The following is a 23519-nucleotide window of genomic DNA, read 5'->3' on the forward strand; positions in this document are numbered from 1 at the left end:
TGTTGAATTGGTATTAAGTTGAAGCATGTGTCACTAAGTTAGAAAGAAGACATGACGAAAACACTAGTTTATGGACATTAGACTCCTGGGCCTTAATTTGTAAATCAGATTAATAGTCTCCGTGGTGATAGAGTATTCGGAGGAAAGTCTATGTAGTAAAAAGATTGCCGAGCTCTTCCAGCGGCTCTACTCCAAGCCCAGCCGTGACGCCTACTCCCTCGTTTGCAAGCGCTAGCTCGCCCTCGAGCGCCTCAGCAGCACCGCCCTTTGCATTGGCGGCCGACCGGTATATCGATAGCTTATTTGCTGGGTTCGTTAGGCAAGTGGGCAAGAAGATTCGCCTACAGTAGCTGATGCAGATTCAGAATTGTTATTCTTGGGACTCGACCCAAAGACACATCTGTTCTCGAAGTGCGTGACGTTTTGTGTGCTTGGACGAGACCCACTCTTATTTTTCAGCTTTGGTTTTCAGTATAAGTATTTTAACTTCATTTCCTCTAGTTATTTGTTTTTGTCGTTATAAATGTTTTTGGAAAAGTATTTCTGTTTTCATTTTTAAGTTGATTCGAGCTTTTGATCTATATGTTAGTACATATCTATTTTGACGTTATCTGACCTTAAATTATTTTGTGTTTTCGACTTTATATTTTATTAAAGTATGTTTTCTACTTTTACACTGATGGGGAAAGAAAGTATGAGCCTGGGGGCACGAAAGATGGAATCATTGCAGCTGATTGCGACGGCGTGGCATTTTCCCTTTTGTGTAACCGCTCTTACCTAATATCTTCGTTACATATATGTATATTATTCTTCTTCCTATTTTCGAATATTTTCAGTCTAGTAAGTGATTTTAAATTTCGAGGACGAAATTATTTTAAGGGGGGTAGATTGTTACAACCACCCCCAAATAATTACACCATTTGTTATTTCCACCCCCAGCTGCCACGTGTCAATCATTAAACCTCCCCTCGTTTCCCTCTCTATGTCCCCTCACCCTCGTGACCTTCTTCTTCTTCGTCTCTCTCTCCCGAAGCTCTCTCAACTCTCCCTGTAGCTCTCTCTCTCAACCTCTCGCATCTCTTTCTCTCCCTGGACTTACTAGAACCTTAGCACCTTCAGGAGAGGCTTGTAGCAAGCCCAGGATCCCTCTGCCCGCGAGATCGAAGACACGGAGCAAAGCTCCGATGAGCTTTCTTCCTTTTTAAGTGGGGGTAAGTCTCGAATCCCTCATTCTCGTACCTAGCTTAATGTTTGGTTATGATTTAGAAGCTTGAACCTTCTATTTTTACGTAGATTTTGCTTCGGAAATCATTGTGGGTGAGCACACCCATTTTCCGGCGAACCCATGGACTTTGGAGGCTTTTCCGGTCACCTCCGACCGAGTTACGGTGTTTGGAAGGTAGAAATCTCTCTCTATCTCTTGGTTCTTCATGTTTGTACCTAGATCGGAGCTCGAAGCTTTCGTTTTGAAGTGACCGGAGCTGTAGCAGCTCCGGCCTTCTTTCTCGGCAAACCAGGCCATCCGGCCTTTCCCATTTCCTCCCCTCGGGCCTTAGGCCCGTGTTGTCTTAAGCCCAAAACCCTAGCCCCCTTTAGTTTTTTTTAAGCTTTGTTAATTGGTTTTTAAAACCCAAAAATGGCTCGGGCCTTATATAATTTGGCCTTGGGCAGGTTATATATTAAAGGGCTTAAAGCCCTGTCCTTTTTAATAAGGCCTTAAGGCCTTTGTGTTTTGGTGGTGTGTGTGTGTTTGTGGAGTGTATATGTTTGGGCTTAAGCCCAAACCCCAATTCTCACCTTAATACCCTTTTAACCCAAAAACCCTAGGTTTCTAAAACCCGTTTAAAACCCTAAACTCATCCAATCCCAAATCCCCTATTTTATTTAATTCAAACCCAATCTTTTAGAAAATCCTTTTATTTATCTATTACATTTTTGTGCTTAGGTAAAGTTGCTAGTGGAGAAATTCTATATCCTTATTCGTGCGATTCTTCTGCTAAAGAATATTTGTGAGTGGACCCTTTCTAAAATTACATGATTTTATAATTTAATTGCATAAATGATTAGCATGCCTACGGATTTACGAACTGATTTATGTTAAGCCTGTTTTTGGAATTTATTGATTTCGTCTCGTGTTTTGGTGAGGAAATAAATTGCTAGCCTAGTTTGAGCTATATTTTAATATATCGTATTTTCTATAAAAACCATGAACTGGTAGACTATTCGATGGATGACGATAGGATGCTAGAACATGTTTTAGAAACCCCTCTTTATAGTATAGACAATGGATGACTTTATACTATGAAGTGGTTATTTATGAGAGGCGTAACTATTTGTGCGTACCTAGTAGACACTATGCCGTCTGGGGCGAGGAACTGGTGTTGGCATTTAGGCCAGGAGAAATAATCCCTAGCTACCGGCTGAGGGACATGGAGCAAGCATTGGGCCGGGAGTTGGTAATCTCTGGCTACGGGCGCAGAGACCACAGAACAGGTATTGGGTCGGGAGTTATATTTATTTAGTGATCTTTCTAGCAGCACACCGCGTTTACGAGATGATTTATGATGCGTTTACTGTTTTGATTTCTGCGATGATATTCCGCGATGTGATTTTTGAGATATTTGGCATGCTAGGATTTTTATTAAATTCATCACTTATTATGCTAGTAGTTTTCATTTATATAAACTTTGGGGGTTAGTATGTTTATAACTATTTTATTATTATTGTATATATAAACTTGGTCCACTCACCTTTGTTTTGCGCCCCCATTCAGGACTTAGGATCAAGGTACCTAATCCCGACGTGAAGGCACTTCCCCAGCAGCATCTTCGGATCCTCTCGAATGTAGGACTCACTCCTTTATTCATTAAATTTTATCTTAATTCTTCTTAGTGATTAGGTTTAGTTGTATGCTCTGAGCATGTTCCTAAACCTTTTAACTCTTAGTATTTTAAATTTCTAACCCGTATTTATTTCTTATTCTTAGCTTTTGTATCAATTAATGGCTTTCGTCACCCTCGGGTGTCGGCCATCACGTGTCTATCCTGGTATTCGGGGAATATCAGGGTCGGGGCGTGTCAAATTCGGCTGTAGTTTGCTGTCGCCAATTCAGTGTCTCATTTGTGTTTGCTCTCTAACTTTTTAACAGCGGTCTATAAACTTAACTTTTAATTTAACAGTGCTATCTTTTCAAAAGACTAATATAACAAATAAAAAGAAATAAAAGAAAAACAAAAGGTGCCTAACTCTCCAACTACCCAATTACACTATTTAATTGGTGTTATCACTGTTTAATTTAACGGTGTTGAAGCATGTGTCACTAAGTTAGAAAGAAGACATGGCGAAGACACTAGTTTATGGACATCAGACTCCTGGCCCTCAATTTGTAAATCAGATTAATAGTCTCCGTGGTGATAGAGTATTCGGAGGATAGTTTATGTAGATCGTTGAGGTCTTCCGGCGGCTCGACTCCAAGCCCAGCTGTGATGCATGCTCCCTCGTCTGCAAGCGCTAGCTCGCCCTCAAGCGCCTCAGCAGCACCGCCCTCTGCATTGGCGCCACCGGCAGCTCAGACCTCGTCGTCGGCCTCTTCACTACTAATTCCGCAACGTCCGCGCCGTTTACCTTGACGAGCACCTTAACCTTTCGTCGATGAGGCTGCATTTTGTTTGAGAAAATGAATTTCATTGATTAAGAGAATAAAATTACAATGTTGTGGTATGTGTATATATATATACACACACACTCTCACATAACTTTAACCTTCTAAACACCTTGCGACCTATACAACAATCTCAACTAATTACTAATCTAATACAACAACCAAAACAAACAAACTAGCTCTAAGTTTTATCACCAATTGAATCTTTAACAATACTATCCAAAACATCCCCCTTCAAACTAAACTGAGGAGTTCAAAGGGACAGTTTGGATCTTAAGAGCTGAAACCGGTCTTTGGAAAGAGATTTTGTGCATATATATGAAATTTGATTTTGAGTGCAGATAAAATGGACTGAGATGGCCTTCGATAACAACTTTTCTTGAATGTTGTGGTAGTTGATCTCTACATGCTTTGTTCTAGCATGAAACAAAGGATTTTTGGCAAGAGAGATAGTTGATTGATTATCACACTAGAGTTGAGGAGTACATGTGTAACAACCCGTCCTAAATTTTTACGGAACGAAAGGGTAATGTTGTAATTTCATTTTGGGTTGGGATATTGGTTTAAAATATTATTTTTGAGGGCCTTAATAGGTGTGCCCAAGGGGCCCACCTATGGAGTTTGTTCGCGACCCTCTCCCTTGTCTCTCTCTCTCTCTCTCTTTTTCTTCCCTCCTATGAGTCTCACTATCTTTTTCACTTTATCTCTATCACTCTTACTTCTCTCCCTTCTCTCTCAGCAAGTATCGAAGGGTGCCATGGGGGAAAGCACCACCAGAGAAACCACCCATTTCACCCTATAGACCTTATGAGCTCGAACTCGAGCCCTGTTACGTAGGAAAAACCGAGCCGTGAGACTCTAACTCCAAGCTTCGACGAGAACAAAGTTCCCCGACGCGACTTTGAATGATTTTGTAACTTTTTTGGTTTGGGTAAGCCTCAAAACACTCCAAATGCTTATCTTTTCGTCCCTATAGTTCTTTTCTAACCACGTTGTTATGTTTTGGACATCAAAATACGAAGAAACACCTCGGAGGACTATGTTCAATGGTTGTGTGCTTATCTAGTGGTCACTATACCGCCACGGGTGAGGATTATAGCTGTTGGCTGCTGGCTAAGAGAAATAATCTCTGGCTACCAGTGCAGAGACATAAAAGCAGGCATTGGGTCAGGAGATATTATTATTGGATACCACTATGTATCACACTATATATGAGATATGTTTTATGAAGGTTTTATGACATGCTACGGTTTTCGGAAAACCTATTACATATTATACTATTGAATTTCCATAAAACTTTGGTGGTTAGTATGTTGATAAAAGTTTTAGTAAGTGTGTGTGTATATATATATATCAACTTGGTCCACCCATGTTTGTTTTGTGCCCCATCAGGACTTAGAATCGCGGCGTACAATCTCGACGTCAAGGCATTTCCGCTTCGGCAGCTTCGAGTCCTCTTAGTGTAGAACCCATTCCTTTGCTCCTTCAATGTTATATTATTTTCTTTTTAGTGTTTTAGATTAGTTGTATGCTCCGAACACGTTCATCATTTGCATATTAAATATAATTAAATTTATAAGTCTTATATATTTCGGGTTCTCATGCATTCTAATATGGCTTTGTCACCTTCAGGTATCGGCCAACACGTTCCTACCCTGATGTTTGGGGAATATCAAGGTCGGGCATGTCAACATGGAAGATGGAAACCAATATCAACAAGTAACTGACATATCCATGTAATTTCGTCTATAGTATTAGCTAAAGATCGATACTCTGCCTCTGTTGAAGAACGAACCACTGGTGATTGCTTCTTAGCATTCCAACTGATGATAGATGAACCCAGAAAAATACAATAAGCGCTAGTTGATCTTCGATGAAGTGTGCAACCTGCCCAGTCAGCATCTGATAAGGCTTTGAGAGATGGAATAGAGACAGATTTTGTAAACCAAAGACCAATGTCAATGGAACCCTTAAGATATCGAATGATCCTTTTGATAGCTTGAAAATGAGACTGCCTTAGACTATCCATGAATTGACTGTAAATGATAAATTTGGCCGAGTCCAAGTAAGATATTGTAATGAACCAACCAAAGGTCGATATCTGCAGGATTATCAAGCAATGGAGAAGAAAGATCCATCTTGGATGTACTGAGTGGGGTAGCACATGGTTTTGCTCCAGCCATGTTAGCCTTCTTTAATAGATCCAAGATATACTTTGTTTGTGAAATGAAGATGCCTTTGGAGGATCGCTTGACTTCAATTCCCAGAAAATAATGAAGTGCACCAAGGTCTTTAATAAGAAAGAGATAGCTAAGTTGAGAAATAACATGCTTGCAAGCTGCTGCAGATGGCCCTGTGACAGTAATGTCATCAACATATATCAGAACAAAGACCATAAGATCCCTTTTGACAAACAATGAATGATCTAATTTGGAACCAGTGAAGCCAAAAGTGTGTAATGCTCCATGGAGTTTTTCATACAAGGCTCGGGGAGCCTGTTTAAGACCATATAGGGATTTATGCAATTGACAAACATGAGTAGGATGAATAACATCTTCAAAACCAGGCGGCTGTTGCATATAAACAGATTCAGACAATGTCTTACGCAGAAAAGCATTGCTTTCATCTAGTTAATTGAGACTCCAATCAAATTGGGCAGCAAGAGTGAGTAGGAGTCGAATTGTCACAGGCTGGGCTACTGGACTAAAAGTCTCAGTATAATCAAGTCATTCTTGCTGATGAAAACCTTTGGCAACTAAGCAAGCTTTATACCTATCTATGGTACCATCAGGTTTTCTTTTAATCCTGAAAACCCACTTACATCCTACAATGTTTTGATGAGCAGTTTTGGGTACTAAGGACCAAGTACCATTTTGTTGTAAGGCAAGAAACTCCTCCTGCATTGCCTTAACCCAATGTGGATATTTGGAAGCTTGGAGATATGTAGTGGGAACAAATTCATTGGAAAGATAAGAAAGGAGAGGATGTTTGGTTGCAGAAAAGGCTTTTGGTTTGTAAATACCAGATTTGGACCTGGTTTGCATAAGGTGAGTATTAGTATGAACCGAGTGAGATGTAGGTATAAGAGATATAGGTATAAAGGTTGTTGGAGAATATAGGAGATGAAGATGATGGTATAGGGGAATAGATCTGTGGTTAAGTGAATGTGAGGTGCATGGGAATGGTATTGAGAGATGAAGCTGCTACTGAGGAAAGAGAGCACTGTGAAGCTGCAATAGTGTGAAAGGGAAAATTGCCTTTATCAAAGATCACATTTCGTGAGATGTATAACTTGTTGGTAGTGAGATCCAAACATTTGTAACCTTTGTGGTTGAGGCTGTAACCAAGGAATACACAGAGCTTGCTTTTGGGATCCAATTTAGACTCATAGTAAGGTTGCAACCATGGAAAACAACTACCCCCAAAAACCTTCAAGGTGGCATAGTTAGGTGATATGTGGAAGAGACGTTCCTATGGAGACAATCTGGATACAGTAGGTAATTTGTTTATGAGAAACACAGCAGTGGAAAAAACATGATCCCAATAGGTGTGAGGGACCTTAGAAACTGTTAAAAGTGTTCTGGCAGTCTCAACTATGTATATGTGCTTAGGTTCAGCACAACTATTCTGTTGAGGGGTGTATAGATAACTTAGTCAATGATTGATACCATTCTCAATAAAGAAATTAGAGCATTGAGTGCTAAGATATTCCCCACCATAATATGATCTAAGAGCAACAATTTTAGTATGCAGCAAGTTCTCAACAAGACTTTTGAACTTAACAAAAGTAGGAAACACATCAGATTTATATTGCAAAGACAAAGCCAACAATATTTTGTAAAATCATCTACAAATATGACATAGTATCTGAAATTGTTCGCAGAAATGATAGATGTTTGCCCCCAAACATCTGTGTGAAGTAGCTCCATAGGTTTACTGGTATGAAAAGTATCTGAAATTGTTCACAGAAGTGACAGATGTTGGCCCCCAAACATTTGTGTGAAGTAGCTTCAAAGGCTTACTGGTATGACAAGTTACATAAGCAAATGGCAATCTAGAACTTTTGCTTAAGGCACAACCATTACAGAAAGACTTATTGGAACCACTAGAAAAAGAAATAAAAGACTTAGTAACCAACTTATTGAGAATCTTCACCAAATGATGGCCAAGTCTTTGGTGCCAAATATTTTTGGATATGTTAACAGAAGCAGCAAACACATTGTGATTATGGATCACAAAACTGGAAGGCTGTGGTTGAAATGGATAGAAGCCATCTCTCACAGGACCTTTAAAGAGCATCTTCCCCGAAGAAATATCCTTCACAGTGAAATGAAAATGATAAAGATGCATAGAACACCAATTGTCAACAAGAAACGGATTTGCAGAAAGCAAATTTTGTTTCAAATCAGGAACATGTAACATATTTAGAAGTTGAAAATTATGATGAGGAGTATTTAATGTAGAAAAACTAGAGTGGAGAATAGGCAAACCTTTAAAGAGTGTTGTAAGAATTGGTCATGTGAATACTAGCACCGGAGTCAACAATCCAAGTAGGTTGAGGAGAATGTGTGCTTGCAGCCATAGCAGAATGAGAAACATTGCTGGAATAATGTGGATTCATGCGCTGGGGACACTCGATTGCATCATGTTCAAACTAGCGACAAATTTGGCATGGAATCCTCATTCCTGAGAAATTGAAGGATGATCAACCACCACGGTTGTAGTGCTGAGAATTGTTGCGATAAGAATTTGGACAATTGTTGTTAGAACGGAAGTTGCTTCGTCCCTGAAAGTTTCTAGGGTTGGAGAAACCACGATCGCCACCACGACCTTGAGAGAAATTATGATCACCACCACGACCTGGAGGATTATGTTAAGCAACAAAAGCCTGAGAAGGCGAAGTAGGAAAAATGCCGGCGGTGGAGTTGTATGCCTGAATTGACATTGTCGAAGTAGTTTTCTTCCGATTTGTTAGCTGAATCTCTTTATTGAGAAGGAGACCATGCAGCATCAAGTGTGGTGGAACCAAGTCAGAATTGTATCGCATCAACAAAAGATTCGTACTCTGGTGGTAACTCATGATGTGTGACAGAGGTTAATTCAGAATCCTCAACTGGAGCACCGACACTAGCAAAAGCATCAGTGATCTCTTCAATTTGTTGAAGATATTGGGCAGCTGTGGAATCACCATTCGAAATGCTGTGCAGACATGATCAGAGCTCGTGGATGTACAATTGAGACGTCGTCGCAAGGCGTGACTCCAATCTTGCCTAAAGCTCTCTGGATGTAGTAACTCTAACAGTGTAAGGATGATCGATTTAGAGAATGTGGAATTGATCCAAATGAGGATGTTCTTATCGTTCTCGAACCAATAAACATATGCCGGATTCAGAATTTGATTTCCAACAGCATCAGGGATGAATTAAGATGGAGGAGGCATCGATCCATCAAGAATTCTAGTGAGATTATAGTGAAGGAAGATCGGAGCAAACAATGCACTCAAGGTGAGATAATTGGTCGGAGTCAGCTTGATCGGCACCATGGATCCGATATTCTGGATCGTGATTGAAGGTGTGGAAAGAGTATAACTCGAATTTGAAAAAGGATTACGATGAATTTGTGTTGCCAATTTCCAAACTCTCCGATACATGAGACCTATCAGCCTCGATGGGATTACTGGGGAAAGTTAAAATATAAATTGCTTTATTTCTATCGCAGGCAATGGCTGTTGTAAATTATGGCATAGAACTTATTTTCTTATGTTGTCATTGCTGGGTAATTTGTGTAGGTATATGCAGAGTTTAGTGTCCAAAGTTCCAATAATGGTTGTTGAAGGGAACCATGAAATAGAAGAACAGACTGAAAATAAGACTTTTGAGGCTTATAGTTCTCGGTTTGCATTCCAATATGAAGAAAGCGGATCTTCGTCCACATTCTACTACTCATTTAATGCAGGGGGGATTCATTTTATCATGCTTGGAGCCTACACCGACTTTAGCAAATCAGGTAATTAAAGTTTGCCTAATTTTTGAGCTCATTCCTTGCCTAAATATTCGTATTTTTGCATTTCTTTTTCTTTACAAATGGTTTCGTTATTGTTTCTATCCCCATTAATCAGTGATTTCTTTGCCTACAGGGAAACAATACAAGTGGCTGGAGCAAGATTTGGCTAATGTGGACATATCTGTTAAAAGTTAATGCTTTACTGAAACTGATTCTGTGTAAAAGGGCTGACTGTTGCCTTTATCAGTCGACCCATTCTCTTTATCAGTCGACCCAATTACTTCAGTCGGCTTATGTATTGAGCCATATATATCAGAAATATCTGAATGAAAATATCAGATCTCAGTTTTAAGTAAAAAGCATCAGCCCTCTGTTTCCAAAAAAGCTCTGTGCACTCTGTTTCTTTGATTTTCAATCTTTATCATTTTATTCAAGTTTTATTAATGATGAAAGATTGTCTAAATACCAACATGGTATCAGAGCCAATCTGATCAAAGAGTGGGGCATTTTTTTTTATTCTCATAAAAGGGGAAAATTCCAAGTGAAACCCTAGAATCAAAATTTTTCAAATTCATGGCTGGTTCAAGCAGCAGTGGTGAGATTCGAACTCCTATCTTCAGTGGAGTAAACTACGATTTCTGGAGGACAAAGTTGAGAACAATTTTTGTATCTCATGATTTGTGGAGCTTGATTGAAGATGGCTATGTTGTACCTCCAAGCAATGTGGTTTTGACAGAGACTCAAACAAGGGAGTTGAAGGTAAACATCAAGAGAGATGCAAAAGCTTTTGGGGTCATCCAAAATGCTATCTCAGATGAAATTTTTCCGAGAATCTCAAATGAGACAAGTGCCAAATCAGCTTGGGATGTGCTGGAGAAAGTCTACAGAGGTTCTACTAAGGTAAGGGCTGTCAAACTTCAATCTTTGAGAAGAGATTTTGAGTATATAAGAATGAAAGATGATGAATTGCTAGATGATTACCTGAGTAGATTGTCTGAGATTATTAATCAAATGAAAAGCTATGGTGAAATCTTGTCTGATGAGAGAATAGTTCAGAAGTATCTAATTAGCTTGCCAAGAAAGTATGACAACATAGTTTCAATCATAGAGGAGACTAAGGATTTGTCAACTTTGAGTGTTGAAGAATTGATTGGTTCTCTCAAAGGTTTTGCTCAAAGATTATCTAGGCATGACAACAATGATGTAGAAAATGCTTTCCAAACACTTACAGTGAATCCAAAAACTCAAGCTAGTTCAAGTCAAAGCAAAGCCAACTCCAACAAGAATTGGAAAGGCAAAAACAAAGCGTGGGAAGGAAAGGGTAATTTTGAAGACAAGAAAAAGGTTGAGAAGAGTTTGTATGTTTCGAAGTGCAAAATTTGTGACAAAGCTCATTCCGGTGAATGTTGGTTCAAAGGAAAAGTGAAATGCCACAAGTGTAGCAAATTCGGGCATATGCAAAAGGATTGTACCTACAAAGATAATCAGCTAGCTCACTACACCAAAGCAGAAGATGAAGAGACCAATATGTTTTATGTTGGTCATGATACAACCGTCCAAGAAGAAGCTAAAGTTTGGTTTGTGGACAGCGGCTGTAGCAATCATATGACGGCGAATAAGAACATTCTCCATAATGTTGACACTACAAACCTAACCCGAGTGAAGATGGGAAATGGGCAGCTAGTCGATACATTGGGAAGAGGTACTATTGCCGTGCATACGAAGAATGGAAAGATGTTCATCAAGGATGTCATGTTAGTTCCTGATTTGAAGCAAAATTTGCTAAGTCTTGGACAACTCATTGAGCATGGCTACTACTTATATTTTGGAGACAATACTTGCAAGATATATGATAGGAGGAATCGTCAACAACTCGTGGCTAAGATTGAGATGAGGAAGAGTAGAAGTTTTCCTCTCACAATTGAGTATGCAACTCAATCTGCATTCAAGATGGAAGTGCAAGAAGATTCAAAGCTATGGCATAAAAGGCTTGGCCACTTGAATTTTCAAAGTCTCAAGAAGCTACAAGAAAAAGAAATGGTGCATGGGTTGCCGAGTATCCAAGAAAATGAAGAAATCTGTGAAGGGTGGGTGTGCACTTAGGAAGCATCATAGAGATTCATTTCCACATGGTAAAGCTTGGAGAGCAAAAGTTCCATTGGAATTGATTCATACAGATGTTTGTGGACCCATGAAGACCTCTACTCAAGTGGGAAACAAGTATTTCCTAATCTTCGTGGATGATTATTCCAGAATGACTTGGGTATACTTTCTAAGACAGAAATAAGAAGTGTTCTCAATCTTCAAGAAGTTTCAAGCTATGGTTGAGCGACAATCTGGGTATCTAATCAAAGTTCTTAGAAGTGACAGAGGAGGAGAGTATACATCCATAGAATTTGATAAGTTTTGTCAAGATATTGGCTTGGAAAGACAACTTACTGTCAGCTACACTCCACAACAAAATGGAGTAGCTGAGAGAAAAAAACAGAACCATAGTCGAAATGGCTAAGGCAATGTTACATGACAAGGGAATACCTCAATATTTGTGGGGTGAGGCAGTTAATACAGCGGTCTACTTGATGAATAGGTATCCAACAGTGGCAGTTGAAGATAAGACACCATTTGAGGCATGGAGTGGAAGAAAGCCTTCCGTGAATCATTTGAGAGTGTTTGGGTCAATCTGCTTTGCTTATGTTCCGAAAGAACTAAGACAAAAACTTGATGAGTCAAGTGAAAGATGCATTTTCATAGGCTATGCTTCATACACAAAAGGGTACAGACTCTACAATTTAAAAAGGAAGAAAGTTGTGGTTTGTAGAGATGTTATTTTTAGTGAGAAATCTTCGTGGGATTGGAATCAAGCAACCATCCGAGAGGAATCTGCACAAATCAGAATTGAAGAAGAAAATCAACCAAATGAAGAGGAAATTGAGCCAGAAATTCCACAATTATCACCTGAAAACAGTCCTCAAGCTCACTCTCCTACACTTTCAAGTCCAAGTTCAACGCCGGTTCGGTTAAGGAGCTTAAATGAAGTCTTTGAAAGCTGCAATTTTTGTGTTGAAGAACCAGAAAACATTGATGATGCAGTGAAAGAAGAGACTTGGAAGGCTGTAATGCAAGAGGAGATCAATGTCATTGTGAAAAACAAGACATGGGAACTAGTGGACAGACCTTGTGGCAACTCCGTCATTGGAGTGAAGTGGATTTATAAGACTAAGCTCAATCAAGATGGTTCCGTTCAAAGGAACAAAGCTAGAATGGTAGCAAAGGGTTATTCTCAGAAACCCGGGATTGATTTCCAAGAAACATTTGCACCGGTAGCTAGGCATGAAACAATCAGAGGCCTTATTTCCGTAGCTGCTCAGAAGGGGTGGTTTCTACACCAACTTGATGTCAAGTCGGCTTTCCTAAATGGAGTCCTAAAAGAAGAGGTGTTCGTTGACCAACCTCAAGGATTTGTTCTTAAAGGACAAGAGCACAAGGTGTATAAGCTTAAGAAGGCACTTTATGGCCTGAAACAAGCTCCAAGAGCATGGTATGGAGAGATCGACTCATATTTCAATGAAAGAGGTTTTCAAAGAAGTGAGAATGAACCTGCCCTCTATGTCAAAACAGAAGGTATTTCAGATATCCTTATTGTTTCCTTATATGTTGATGATTTGGTTTATACTGGAAGTAGTCGTAATATGATCTTGAATTTCAAGAATGACATGATGAGGAAATATGAGATGAGTAATCTAGGCATGTTGCATTATTTTTTGGGAATTAGTATCATTCAATCAAATGATGGTATCTTTATTACTCAAAAGAAATATGCAAAAACACTTCTAGAAAAGTTCAAAATGGTTGGTTGCAAGCCTGTTGCAACACCTCTAGTTGTGAATGAAAAGTTTCAAAGAGAAGATGGTAGTGGTGATGCTGATGAATCTGTGTATAGAAGCCTGGTTGGGAGTTTGTTGTATTTGACAACGACTAGACCCGATATTATGTATGCTGCAAGCTTGTTGTCCAGATTTATGCACAAGCCTACTTGCATTCACTATGGAGCTGCAAAGAGGATCCTAAGATACATACAAGGTACACTTGACTTTGGTATTATGTATGAAAGGAATGTTAAGCCCAAATTGTATGGGTTCTGTGATAGTGACTGGGGAGGTAGTGTGGATGACTTGAAGAGCACATCTGGCTATACTTTTACATTAGGGACTGGTGTATTCTCTTGGGCATCTAAGAAACAGAAATCAGTTGCACTATCAACGGCAGAGGCTGAGTATGTGTCGGCTTCAATTGCAACTTCTCAAGTAGTGTGGCTGAGAAGAATTATGCAAGATTTTGGTGAGAAACAAGAATCAGCAACTCATATCCTTTGTGACAATAAGTCAGCTATTGCCATGAGCAAGAATCCTGTCTGTCATGGTAAATCAAAGCATATTGCTCTGAAGCATCACTACATCAGAGGTGCTGTGGAAGACAAGGAAGTGGATGTGGTCTACTGCAAGACAGAAGATCAAGTTGCTGATATCTTCACCAAGGCATTACCAAAGGACAGATTCATCTACCTAAGAGAACTTTTGGGAGTGAAGCAGCAAAGCATTAAGAGGGAGTGTTAAAAGTTAATGCTTTACTTAAACTGATTCTGCTTTACTGAAACTGATTCTGTGTAAAAAGGCTGACTGTTGCCTTTATCAGTCGACCCATTCTCTTTATCAGTCGACCCAATTACTTCAGTCGGCTTATGTATTGAGCCATATATATCAGAAATATCTGAATGAAAATATCAGATCTCTATTTTAAGTAAAAAGCATCAGCCATCTGTTTCCAAAAAACTCTTTGCACTCTGTTTCTTTGATTTTCAATCTTTATCATTTTATTCAAGTTTTATTAATGATGAAAGATTGTCTAAATACCAACAAGATCCACAACTCCCTGGTTGCTAGATACTTGGCATCATCCCTGGTATAGTACCTATGAGGTCCATTACAGAGAGGCAGAATGTATGAGGTTGGAAATGGAAGAGCTACTGTACTCTTATGGCGTTGATATAGTGTTCAATGGACATGTAAGTAACGATAACCACCAATGATTGTCACAATCTTTGATAGGTAACAGGTTTCTTTCTTATAGCCAGAAACTATGTGGAAGAAGTGGTATAAGGGTCATTCGACTGAGGCTTTCTTTCATACCAGTAACCAGATAGTGATAAAAAGCTAGAAGGAACTGCAGTTTATGCTTTAAACTTTTGAGAAAACAAATTTAATATGAAATTAATTGGTACTTGGTTCCCTTATTGCTAAAACACATAACACAAACTTATTTGAAACGCTATCAGAAACAATGACCTTATCTTGAAACTCTTATCACAGCACTACCATTTGGTTCCGATCCCAAGCATGATTTTATTAAGTTGTCCTTAGTGTCTATGAATGATGACAATTTTCCTCATTGTAACTAAATATCTTCTCGCTTTAAAGTGCACTGAATGTTCTTCTGTTTTCTTGAATAAAACAATAGGTTCATGCCTACGAGCGATCGAATCAAGTTTATGATTACAACTTAGATCACTGTGGTCCTGTATATCTCACCGTTGGAGACGAGGGTAATCGGGAAAAGATGGCAGTTCAAGATGCTGACGAACCTGGTCATTGCCCAGAGCCATCAATTACTTCTGATCAACACCTAGGTGATGGTGCCTTTTGTGCAGAGAACTTTACCTCCGGCCCAGCAGCAGGTAAATTTTGTTAGGATCGGCAACCGGATTACAGTGCTTTCAGAGAAAGCAGCTTTGGCCATGGGATCCTTGAGGTACTCCTTTTTCTATGTTTCTGTTTGGCAAATATCCAGTCTGACAATGCATTCAATTGTCTATAAACGTTATACTTTAATTTGTATGACCCTACACTACATATGATACAACTTGAAAATGATTGATGGAAAGATGAGCATGTGCTTGACTGTCAATGTGTATAGAAAGACCACACATGGGTAAATGTTATAGAACCAGTTTAAATCATTTTTACCATTCCACTGCAGTGTCAAGAGAAAATCACTTAGCACCAATATCTGTTTATACGGAGTGCGAAAATCCTGTGACTGACTTGAATACCCTTGATCGGTTATTGAGTAGCAAACATATAGATGTAGGCTAGTAGGCTACCTGGATTATACACTAAGCGTGCATTTTGATGTGCATAACTTGCAGGTGAAGAATGAGACTTGGGCTTTGTGGACATGGTACCAGAACCAGGACTCCGACAATAAAATTGGAGATCAAATTTATATAGTGAGGCAGCCTGATAAATGCTGCATCCACCATTTGTTCGAAAGTTGGCTTGCTGACCTCTAATTCTCACTGCTGCTTGCTGGGAAAAATTTATTATTAAGATCCCAAATCAATTGACCATTCTTATCTGTTAGTTTATAAGTGTATATGCTGAAATATAATAAGAAGTCAGCTTTAAATATCAGCCCTTGGATCATAGTCCAAGTGTGCAGCTAAGATGTAATCTTAGATTAAGTAATATTTGCTCTTGCTACATGTGCTTAGTGTGTGCGTATGAATCAAATAGAGTGCAGAGTCTTTTCTTCTTCTTCAAGCTTAACTCTCTCTTTCTCTAAAACTCTCATCTTCCTCTTCTTCAGTACTCATAGATTGATTGAAACTTATATACAAGATTATAGTCTGTATGCTAACATGGCCTCAGAGCCAGGTTTGATCAATTGATACTGGGCGTTTAGATCTGTGAAGAGTGTTACCCAGAAATCGAGTCGATTGTGATCTGAGTCTAACATGGCAGGATCGGGTAGTAGTGAGGTGAGAACACCGATTTTCAAAGGTGATAATTATGAGTTCTGGAGTATTAAGATGAAAACGATTTTCAAATCTCACGGACTGTGGGATCTGGTTGAGAAAGGTTTCGAGAGTTCAGATTCGAAGGATGATGGTGAATCTGATGGAAAGAAGAAAGAAAATGAGGAGTCGAGCAGTATTGAGAAGCTATCTCTAGCTGAGAGACTGATGAAAGATGCTAAAGCTATGGGTCTGATTCAAGGAGCTGTTTCAGATGAAATATTTCCCAGAATCTCTTATGAAGAAACCTCAAAAGGCGCATGGGATACTCTGCAATAAGAGTACCATGGTGATAAACAGGTTAGAAATGTTAAATTGCAAGGTCTTCGTAGGGAATTTGAATATACAAGAATGCGAGATGATGAATCACTTTCTGTTTATCTTACAAAGTTATTTGATCTGATAAATCAAATGCGGAGTTATGGAGAGGAGTTATCTCGAGAGAGGATTGTTCAAAAGTTATTGATTAGTTTGCCATCAGCTTATGATTCTATATGCTCTGTTATTGAACATTCGAAGGATTTGGATGTGATTGAGGTACAAGAAGTAGTGGCTTCCTTGAAGAGTTTTGAGCTACGTCTAGATAGACATTCTGAGCACAAAACTGAGAAAGCATTTGCTAGTCTCAATGTGAATCCCAAACCAGCTAAATTCACTGGAAATCAAAGTGCAAGGTACCATAAGAATTGGAAAGAAAAAGGGAAGAGGTGGGATAACAAACCCACTGATGGTGCTAGAAATCCTTGTAAACATTGTGATAAGCTACATTTTGGTGAGTGCCGATTCAAGGGTAAACCAAAGTGTTATAACTGTGATAAGTTTGGTCATCTTGCAAGGGATTGTAATAGCAAGAAACCAGTGCAACAGCTCAATTATGCAAATAAGGTAGAATCTACACCCACCATGTTTTATGCTAGTAATCAAATTAATACTAGTGTAAAGGACTGTGATGATGTATGGTATGTAGATAGTGGGTGTAGCAATCATATGACTGGAAGGGAGGATTTACTTGTGGATATTGATAAGAATGTAACTGCAAAAGTTGAAATGGGTACTGGACAGCTTGTTGATGTAACTGGTAAAGGGAGTCTTGTAGTTGAAACTAAACTAGGCAAGAGATATATAAAGGAGGTTATGCTTGTGCCTGGACTGAAAGAAAATTTGCTCAGTGTGGGTCAAATGATGGAGCACGGTTATTATTTGGTGTTTGGAGGTCACAAGGTGGAAATCTATGATGATAGCTCATATTCCAACATGGTTGCTAAAGTTCCAATGAAGGGGAAATCGAAGTTTTCCAATGAAATTACAGACTGGAATACATATTGCTTTCAAGGCAAATGTATGTGCTTCTACTACTATGTGGCATAAAAGATTGGGACACCTAAACATGAGCAGTTTGAAATTGATGCAGGAACAAGAAATGGTAGTAGGATTACCAGAAATCAAAGTAGTTAAAGGAGTATGTGAAGGTTGTGTTCTCGGCAAATAATGTAGAGAAGCATTTCCAAGGGAAGCTAATACTAGAGCATCAATTCCTCTAGAGCTTGTGCATAGTGACATTTGTGGTCCGATGCAGACAACTACAAAAGCTGGCAATAGATATTTTCTTACTTTCATAGATGACTGCACCCGGATGTGTTGGGTTTATTTTTTAAGGCATAAATCTGAAGTTCTCAGTGTGTTTAAAAAGTTCAAAGCCACTGTGGAGTTGCAGAGTGGTTATAATCTAAAGCAGCTTAGGAGTGATCGAGGAGGTGAATACACTTCAATGGAGTTTAACAAGTTTGTTGAAGATGTAGGCATGGAAAGACAACTTACCACTCCATACACACCACAGCAAAACGGTGTGGCAGAGCGAAAGAACAGAACCATTGTGGAAATGGCTAAGTGTCTCATGTTGGAGAAGGACATCCCACTTGAATTTTGGGCTGAGGCAGTTAATACCTCAGTGTATATTCTGAATAGATGTCCAACTAAAGCTTTACATAAGAAGACACCTTTTGAAGCTTACAGTGGGAGAAAACCAGGAATTAAGCATCTAAAGGTGTTTGGTTCTTTGTGTTATGCTCATGTGCCAAGTCAACAGAGACAAAAATTCGATTTGGCAAGCAAGAGGTGTATTTTCTTGGGATATGGTAGTTGTGAGAAGGGATATAGACTTTATAACATTGAATCTGGAAAGGTGACTATTTCCAGAGATGTTGTGTTTAATGAAGAAGCATGTTGGGATTGGAATGCACAGAAGGAAAGAAGGGAGAGTATCCAGATCATTGAAATGTCTGAAGGAGAACAAAACTGTGAAGGAGGTGCTTGTGATTCTGAAACACTCAGTGAAGAGAATGTTGGGCCAAGCTTAGTTACTGAGCTCTCTGATCAAGAAAGAATGACAGGTCCACAGGATTTTGATCACACTCCTCTCAAGTACAAAAACATTGCAGAAATATATGAGAAGTGTAATCTGTGCATTATAGAACCCGAATGTTTTGAAGAAGCTGCCAAGGATGAATCATGGCAGAAGGCTATGGAAGATGAAATTTCTATGATTGAGAAGAATCATACTTTGGATCTTGTTGATAGACCATTTGATAAACCAATCATTGGAGTCAAATGGGTTTATAAAACAAAACTAAATCTGGATGGTTCAGTGCAGAAAAACAAATCACGGTTGGTTGCAAAAGGTTACTCTCAGAAGCCTGGAATCGATTTTAATGAAACTTTTGCACCAGTGGCAAGACTTGATACTGTGAGAACTTTAGTGGCCCTTGCTGCACAGAAATGATGGAAATTATTTCAGTTAGATGTAAAGTCTGCATTTCTAAATGGAGTGTTGAATGAATAGGTGTATGTGGATCAACCATCTGGTTTTGTTATACAGGGCAAGGAAGACAAAGTGTACAGGCTCAGGAAAGCTTTATATGGTTTGAAACAAGCTCCAAGAGCTTGGTATGAAGAAATAAATTCCTATTTTGCAAAGGCTGGATTCCATAGAAGTCCGAGTGAAGCTACTCTTTATATCAAGACATCTCACAGTGGCATTCTCATTGTGTCACTATATGTAGATGATATTATCTACACTGGAAGTTCAAAGGAGATGATAGCAGAGTTCAAAGGTGAGATGATGAGACAATATGAGATGACTGATCTAGGATTACTTCATCATTTCCTTGGTCTTGGGGTACTGCAGACAGATAATTACATCTTCTTGCATCAAAAGAAATATGCAAAGACTTTGCTTGAGAAATTTGGACTTAGGGATTGCAAGCCGGTTGCAACACCATTAGCTATGAATGAAAGACTTACAAAAGTAGATGGAAGTGATCTGGCAGATGAGACTTTATATAGACAAATGGTGGGAAGTTTGCTATATTTGACAGCAACAAGGCCAGATATTATGTTTGCAGCAAGCTTATTGGCTAGGTTTATGCACAATCCTACCAAGAAGCATATGGGGACAACTAAGAGAGTTCTGAGATACATACAAGGCACTGTGAACTATGGAGTTGTTTATGAGAAGGGAAAATGAGTAGTGTTGGTTGGTTATTGTGATAGTGATTGGAGTGGAAGTGAAGATGATATGAGGAGTACATCTGGCTATGCATTCAATCTTGGTTCTGGTGTGTTTTCTTGGGCCTCAATCAAACAAAGCAGTGTTGCTTTTTCAACCGCAGAGGCATAATACATCAGTGCAGCAGAAGCTACTGCACAGGCCATTTGGCTAAGATTTGTACTCTCTGATTTCGGGGAAGAACAAGCAGAACCAACTAAGTTGTTGTGTGATAATACTTCAGCAATTGCCATATCAAAGAATCCAGTTCATCATCACAAAACCAGGCACATTAATCGGAAATTTCATTTCATCCGAGATGCACTTCAAGATGGTGAAATTGATCTGGTATACTGCAAGACTGAAGAGCAGATTGCAGATATATTCACTAAAGCTTTGGCAAGGGATCGATTTGAATTACTGAGGACAGCTTTGGGAGTGATTTCAGCACATCACTTAGAAGGGAGTGTTAGTTTATAAGTGTATATGTTGAAATATAATAAGAAGTCAGCTTTAAATATCAGCCCTTGGATCATAGTCCAAGTGTGCAGCTAAGATGTAATCTTAGATTAAGTAATATTTGCTCTTGCTACATGTGCTTAGTGTGTGTGTATGAATCAAATAGAGTGCAGAGTCTTTTCTTCTTCTTCAAGCTTAACTCTCTCTTTCTCTACAACTCTCATCTTCCTCTTCTTCAGTACTCATAGATTGATTGAAACTTATATACAAGATTATAGTCTGTATGCTAACAACTAATATAGAGACAACCGCTGAGTTCCAATTGAAAACAAGTGGGCCCAACGTCAGCCGACCTCTGAGTTTCAATCACCGATGTGGATCTCCACGTGTGAACCACTAAATGAGGTTACACGTGAGGGGGAGTGTTAAACTGTCCCACATCGGTGGGGTGAAGAAAACCAAAGGGGTTTAAATAGTATTACCCCACTCTAACTAATACCGAGGCCTTTTGTGGTAAAACCCCACACCTGAGGATTGTGCAGGTGGTTAAGTGGGGACAGTATCGGTGTCGTTAGAGTGGGGCGGGCCCAGCGATCCAAAAATTCCAACATTATCTAGATAGGAATAGGATGGAAGGTTGCAGAAAGAGTAGGAAGATGGGGTTTCACCTATGTATACACACTATATATATAAGAGGAGGGGGGTTGGGGGGGTAGGGGGTGGGGGGTGGGGGAGGGGGCGGGGAGAGAGAGAGAGAGAGAGCAGAAGAAGAGCAACTCCGCTGTTGTTGTATGTAAATGATAAAATCTCGTTTATACGTCTCCTTTGTAACTTGAATATATACTCTCTCAACCAGTTTATACAACAACAAACGTGTAAGATTGGTTCCTGGAGCAATTTCGGATATTGAATTCTAAACTAATTGCGTATTTTGTTGAGTTATCAAAAATTTCCCCTCCCCTTATTGTGAATCCGAGAAATTGTTGGAAGTGACTTTTATACTGTCACATGGTGTTACCAGTTCACTGATGTTATGGTGGTACTGCTTAAAAGGGTGGCGTTTCGACAAAATCCTTAGCTCCCGAGCTCACAATGCACCCCGTCCATAAGTCATTCGGAGTTTGGACGGAACGATGAGGTTCGCTACTACCTCCGTACAAAAAACCTTCAACAACTTCCCGTTCATTGTATTCTCCATTAAATTCCAGGCCAGGGGTTCCACCTCCATCTCATAGAGATTATCATCACCTGTTGTTTCTGTGAATAATGTAAATTTCTTACCAAAACATTTGTAATATTGTGCCAATTATATTATATATTTGCAGGATGCATAGCAATTTGGTGTCAGTAAAACTTTTGTCTGCCGCATATTTGATCATGTTTTAACTTCGGAATGTCATGGTCTAGTTAATTTTGACGGATTTTGAAAGGCTTTTAAAACAAATTAGAATCAAACTTTCGAATTTACTACCCCAAACAAATTGCACTGCAAATTACCATAATCAGAATTCATCAGGTCATGTACGTACTACATAACATTTACTTAGGATATGAAATGGTGAGATCGATAAATTCGAAATCATCATTATATTGTTGTTCTTATTACATTAATATAGATATATGTAGCAGCCACTATATATACCCATTAGAGTGAATACGATACCAATGCCCCACAATTTGTTGTCCTGACACAATCGACCGGATTCGCTGCGTTGTAGTCAAAACAGATGACGACTTCCTGGAGATACACGATCCTCCCATCATACTTGCACATAAGAAGAGGTGTTTTCCCTCCTATAGTCCGTCGAATGGCCGATTCAAGGTCGATGTAATCATATTGATGTCCTGGTACAATCCCAGTTGTTTGAGAAAATAGATATTGTGCATTGTAGGTCAACCATAATCTATGAGCTTCGTGGAAGTACTGTGTCTGGGAAAATTTATTGTCCGAGCACCTGCCGTGCTTGTTGTACTCATGCTCCCAGAAATCCATATTTGTCCGTCTATTGTTGAAGTTGGGCCAGGAATTGGACAAAAGTAATTGCAGATTATGATCAGCATTCATCTGAAGCACAAAGACGAGAAGTTACAAGCATTTCAGAGAGCTGCAGGAGAAAAAAAACAAACTGAAATGAGTAAATATATTCAATGTGTACCTGTTTTCTGTCGAATAGCGTGCCAGCGCAGAGTATAGATGCAGATGGATCGGTAAAGTTGCTCGGCCAGAGGCCGTGTGTCGTAAAGGTATGCCGCAGAACTGGTGGGTTTCCACAAATTCCATTCCGGAGGCAGAAGACGTATGGGGATTGCTGGACGAATTGGAAGATATCATATGGTGTGGCAGCATTGCTCTTTCCGAGATAAGTGACGAAGCAAAGAGCGATGACAACGAGAACAATCTTGAAGAAGTGCATGGTTGTCAAGCAATTATCAAAAGAACAAAGGGAGGGAGGGAGGATGGGATGAGAAATATTAAGGAAAGCTAAAGAGTGAATGAAGTGTGAATTTTCAAAGAAATGAAGAGGTGTTTAAATAGTTAGAGTTGAGGTTAAGGGTAGGGTTTGGAGAAATTAATTAAGGTGAAGCTAACTAGCAAAGATGATAATAATTAAGGTCAAGTAAGTGTGAACAGATCCTGAACTAGGGAATGCCTCTTTCTTGTTATGCAAGGCTTTGCATTCTCATATGCATGCTATAAAGGGTGGTAACCGTGTAGTGGTTGATTCATCAACAACCCAATCAACCCAATTATAGCGGTTCCTCATATATCAGATTCAGACCCCAAGCAAGCTAATAGTCTCAATTTTTAGATTATAATTCTATTTCAGAAAGCCATTCAGGACCACGCTAGCTAAATATGGTTCCAATCGAATATAAACAGAAACGATTTGGACATTGTTTATGTATCTTATCTTGTAAATTGAAGTTTCAACCACTACCTTCTAGCAGTGGTAATTCTTATCTTTGAAATTTTGGAGCTCTCCTCTCCTCTTCATGGTTTC

General features: G+C 39.2%; 1 protein-coding gene and 1 pseudogene across 1 annotated transcript; one reads left to right on the forward strand and one right to left on the reverse strand.

Moving 5' to 3' along the window:
* The first annotated feature begins 1028 nt into the window (after positions 1 to 1028).
* LOC126587601 (purple acid phosphatase 15-like) lies at positions 1029 to 16067 on the forward strand (annotated as a pseudogene).
* Positions 16068 to 22010: 5943 nt separating this feature from the next.
* Positions 22011 to 23001, reverse strand: LOC126587602 (ribonuclease MC-like). The gene is made up of 2 exons (XM_050252685.1): positions 22674 to 23001; positions 22011 to 22582 (listed from the first exon to the last, which is right to left on the reverse strand). The coding sequence occupies exons 1-2, from the start codon at positions 22929 to 22931 to the stop codon at positions 22163 to 22165; spliced, it is 678 nt and encodes a 225-aa protein (XP_050108642.1). The 5' UTR covers positions 22932 to 23001; the 3' UTR covers positions 22011 to 22162.
* Between the last annotated feature and the right edge of the window lie 518 nt (positions 23002 to 23519).

The sequence above is a fragment of the Malus sylvestris genome, chromosome 10, assembly GCF_916048215.2.
Source record: "Malus sylvestris chromosome 10, drMalSylv7.2, whole genome shotgun sequence".
NCBI lineage: Eukaryota > Viridiplantae > Streptophyta > Magnoliopsida > Rosales > Rosaceae > Malus > Malus sylvestris.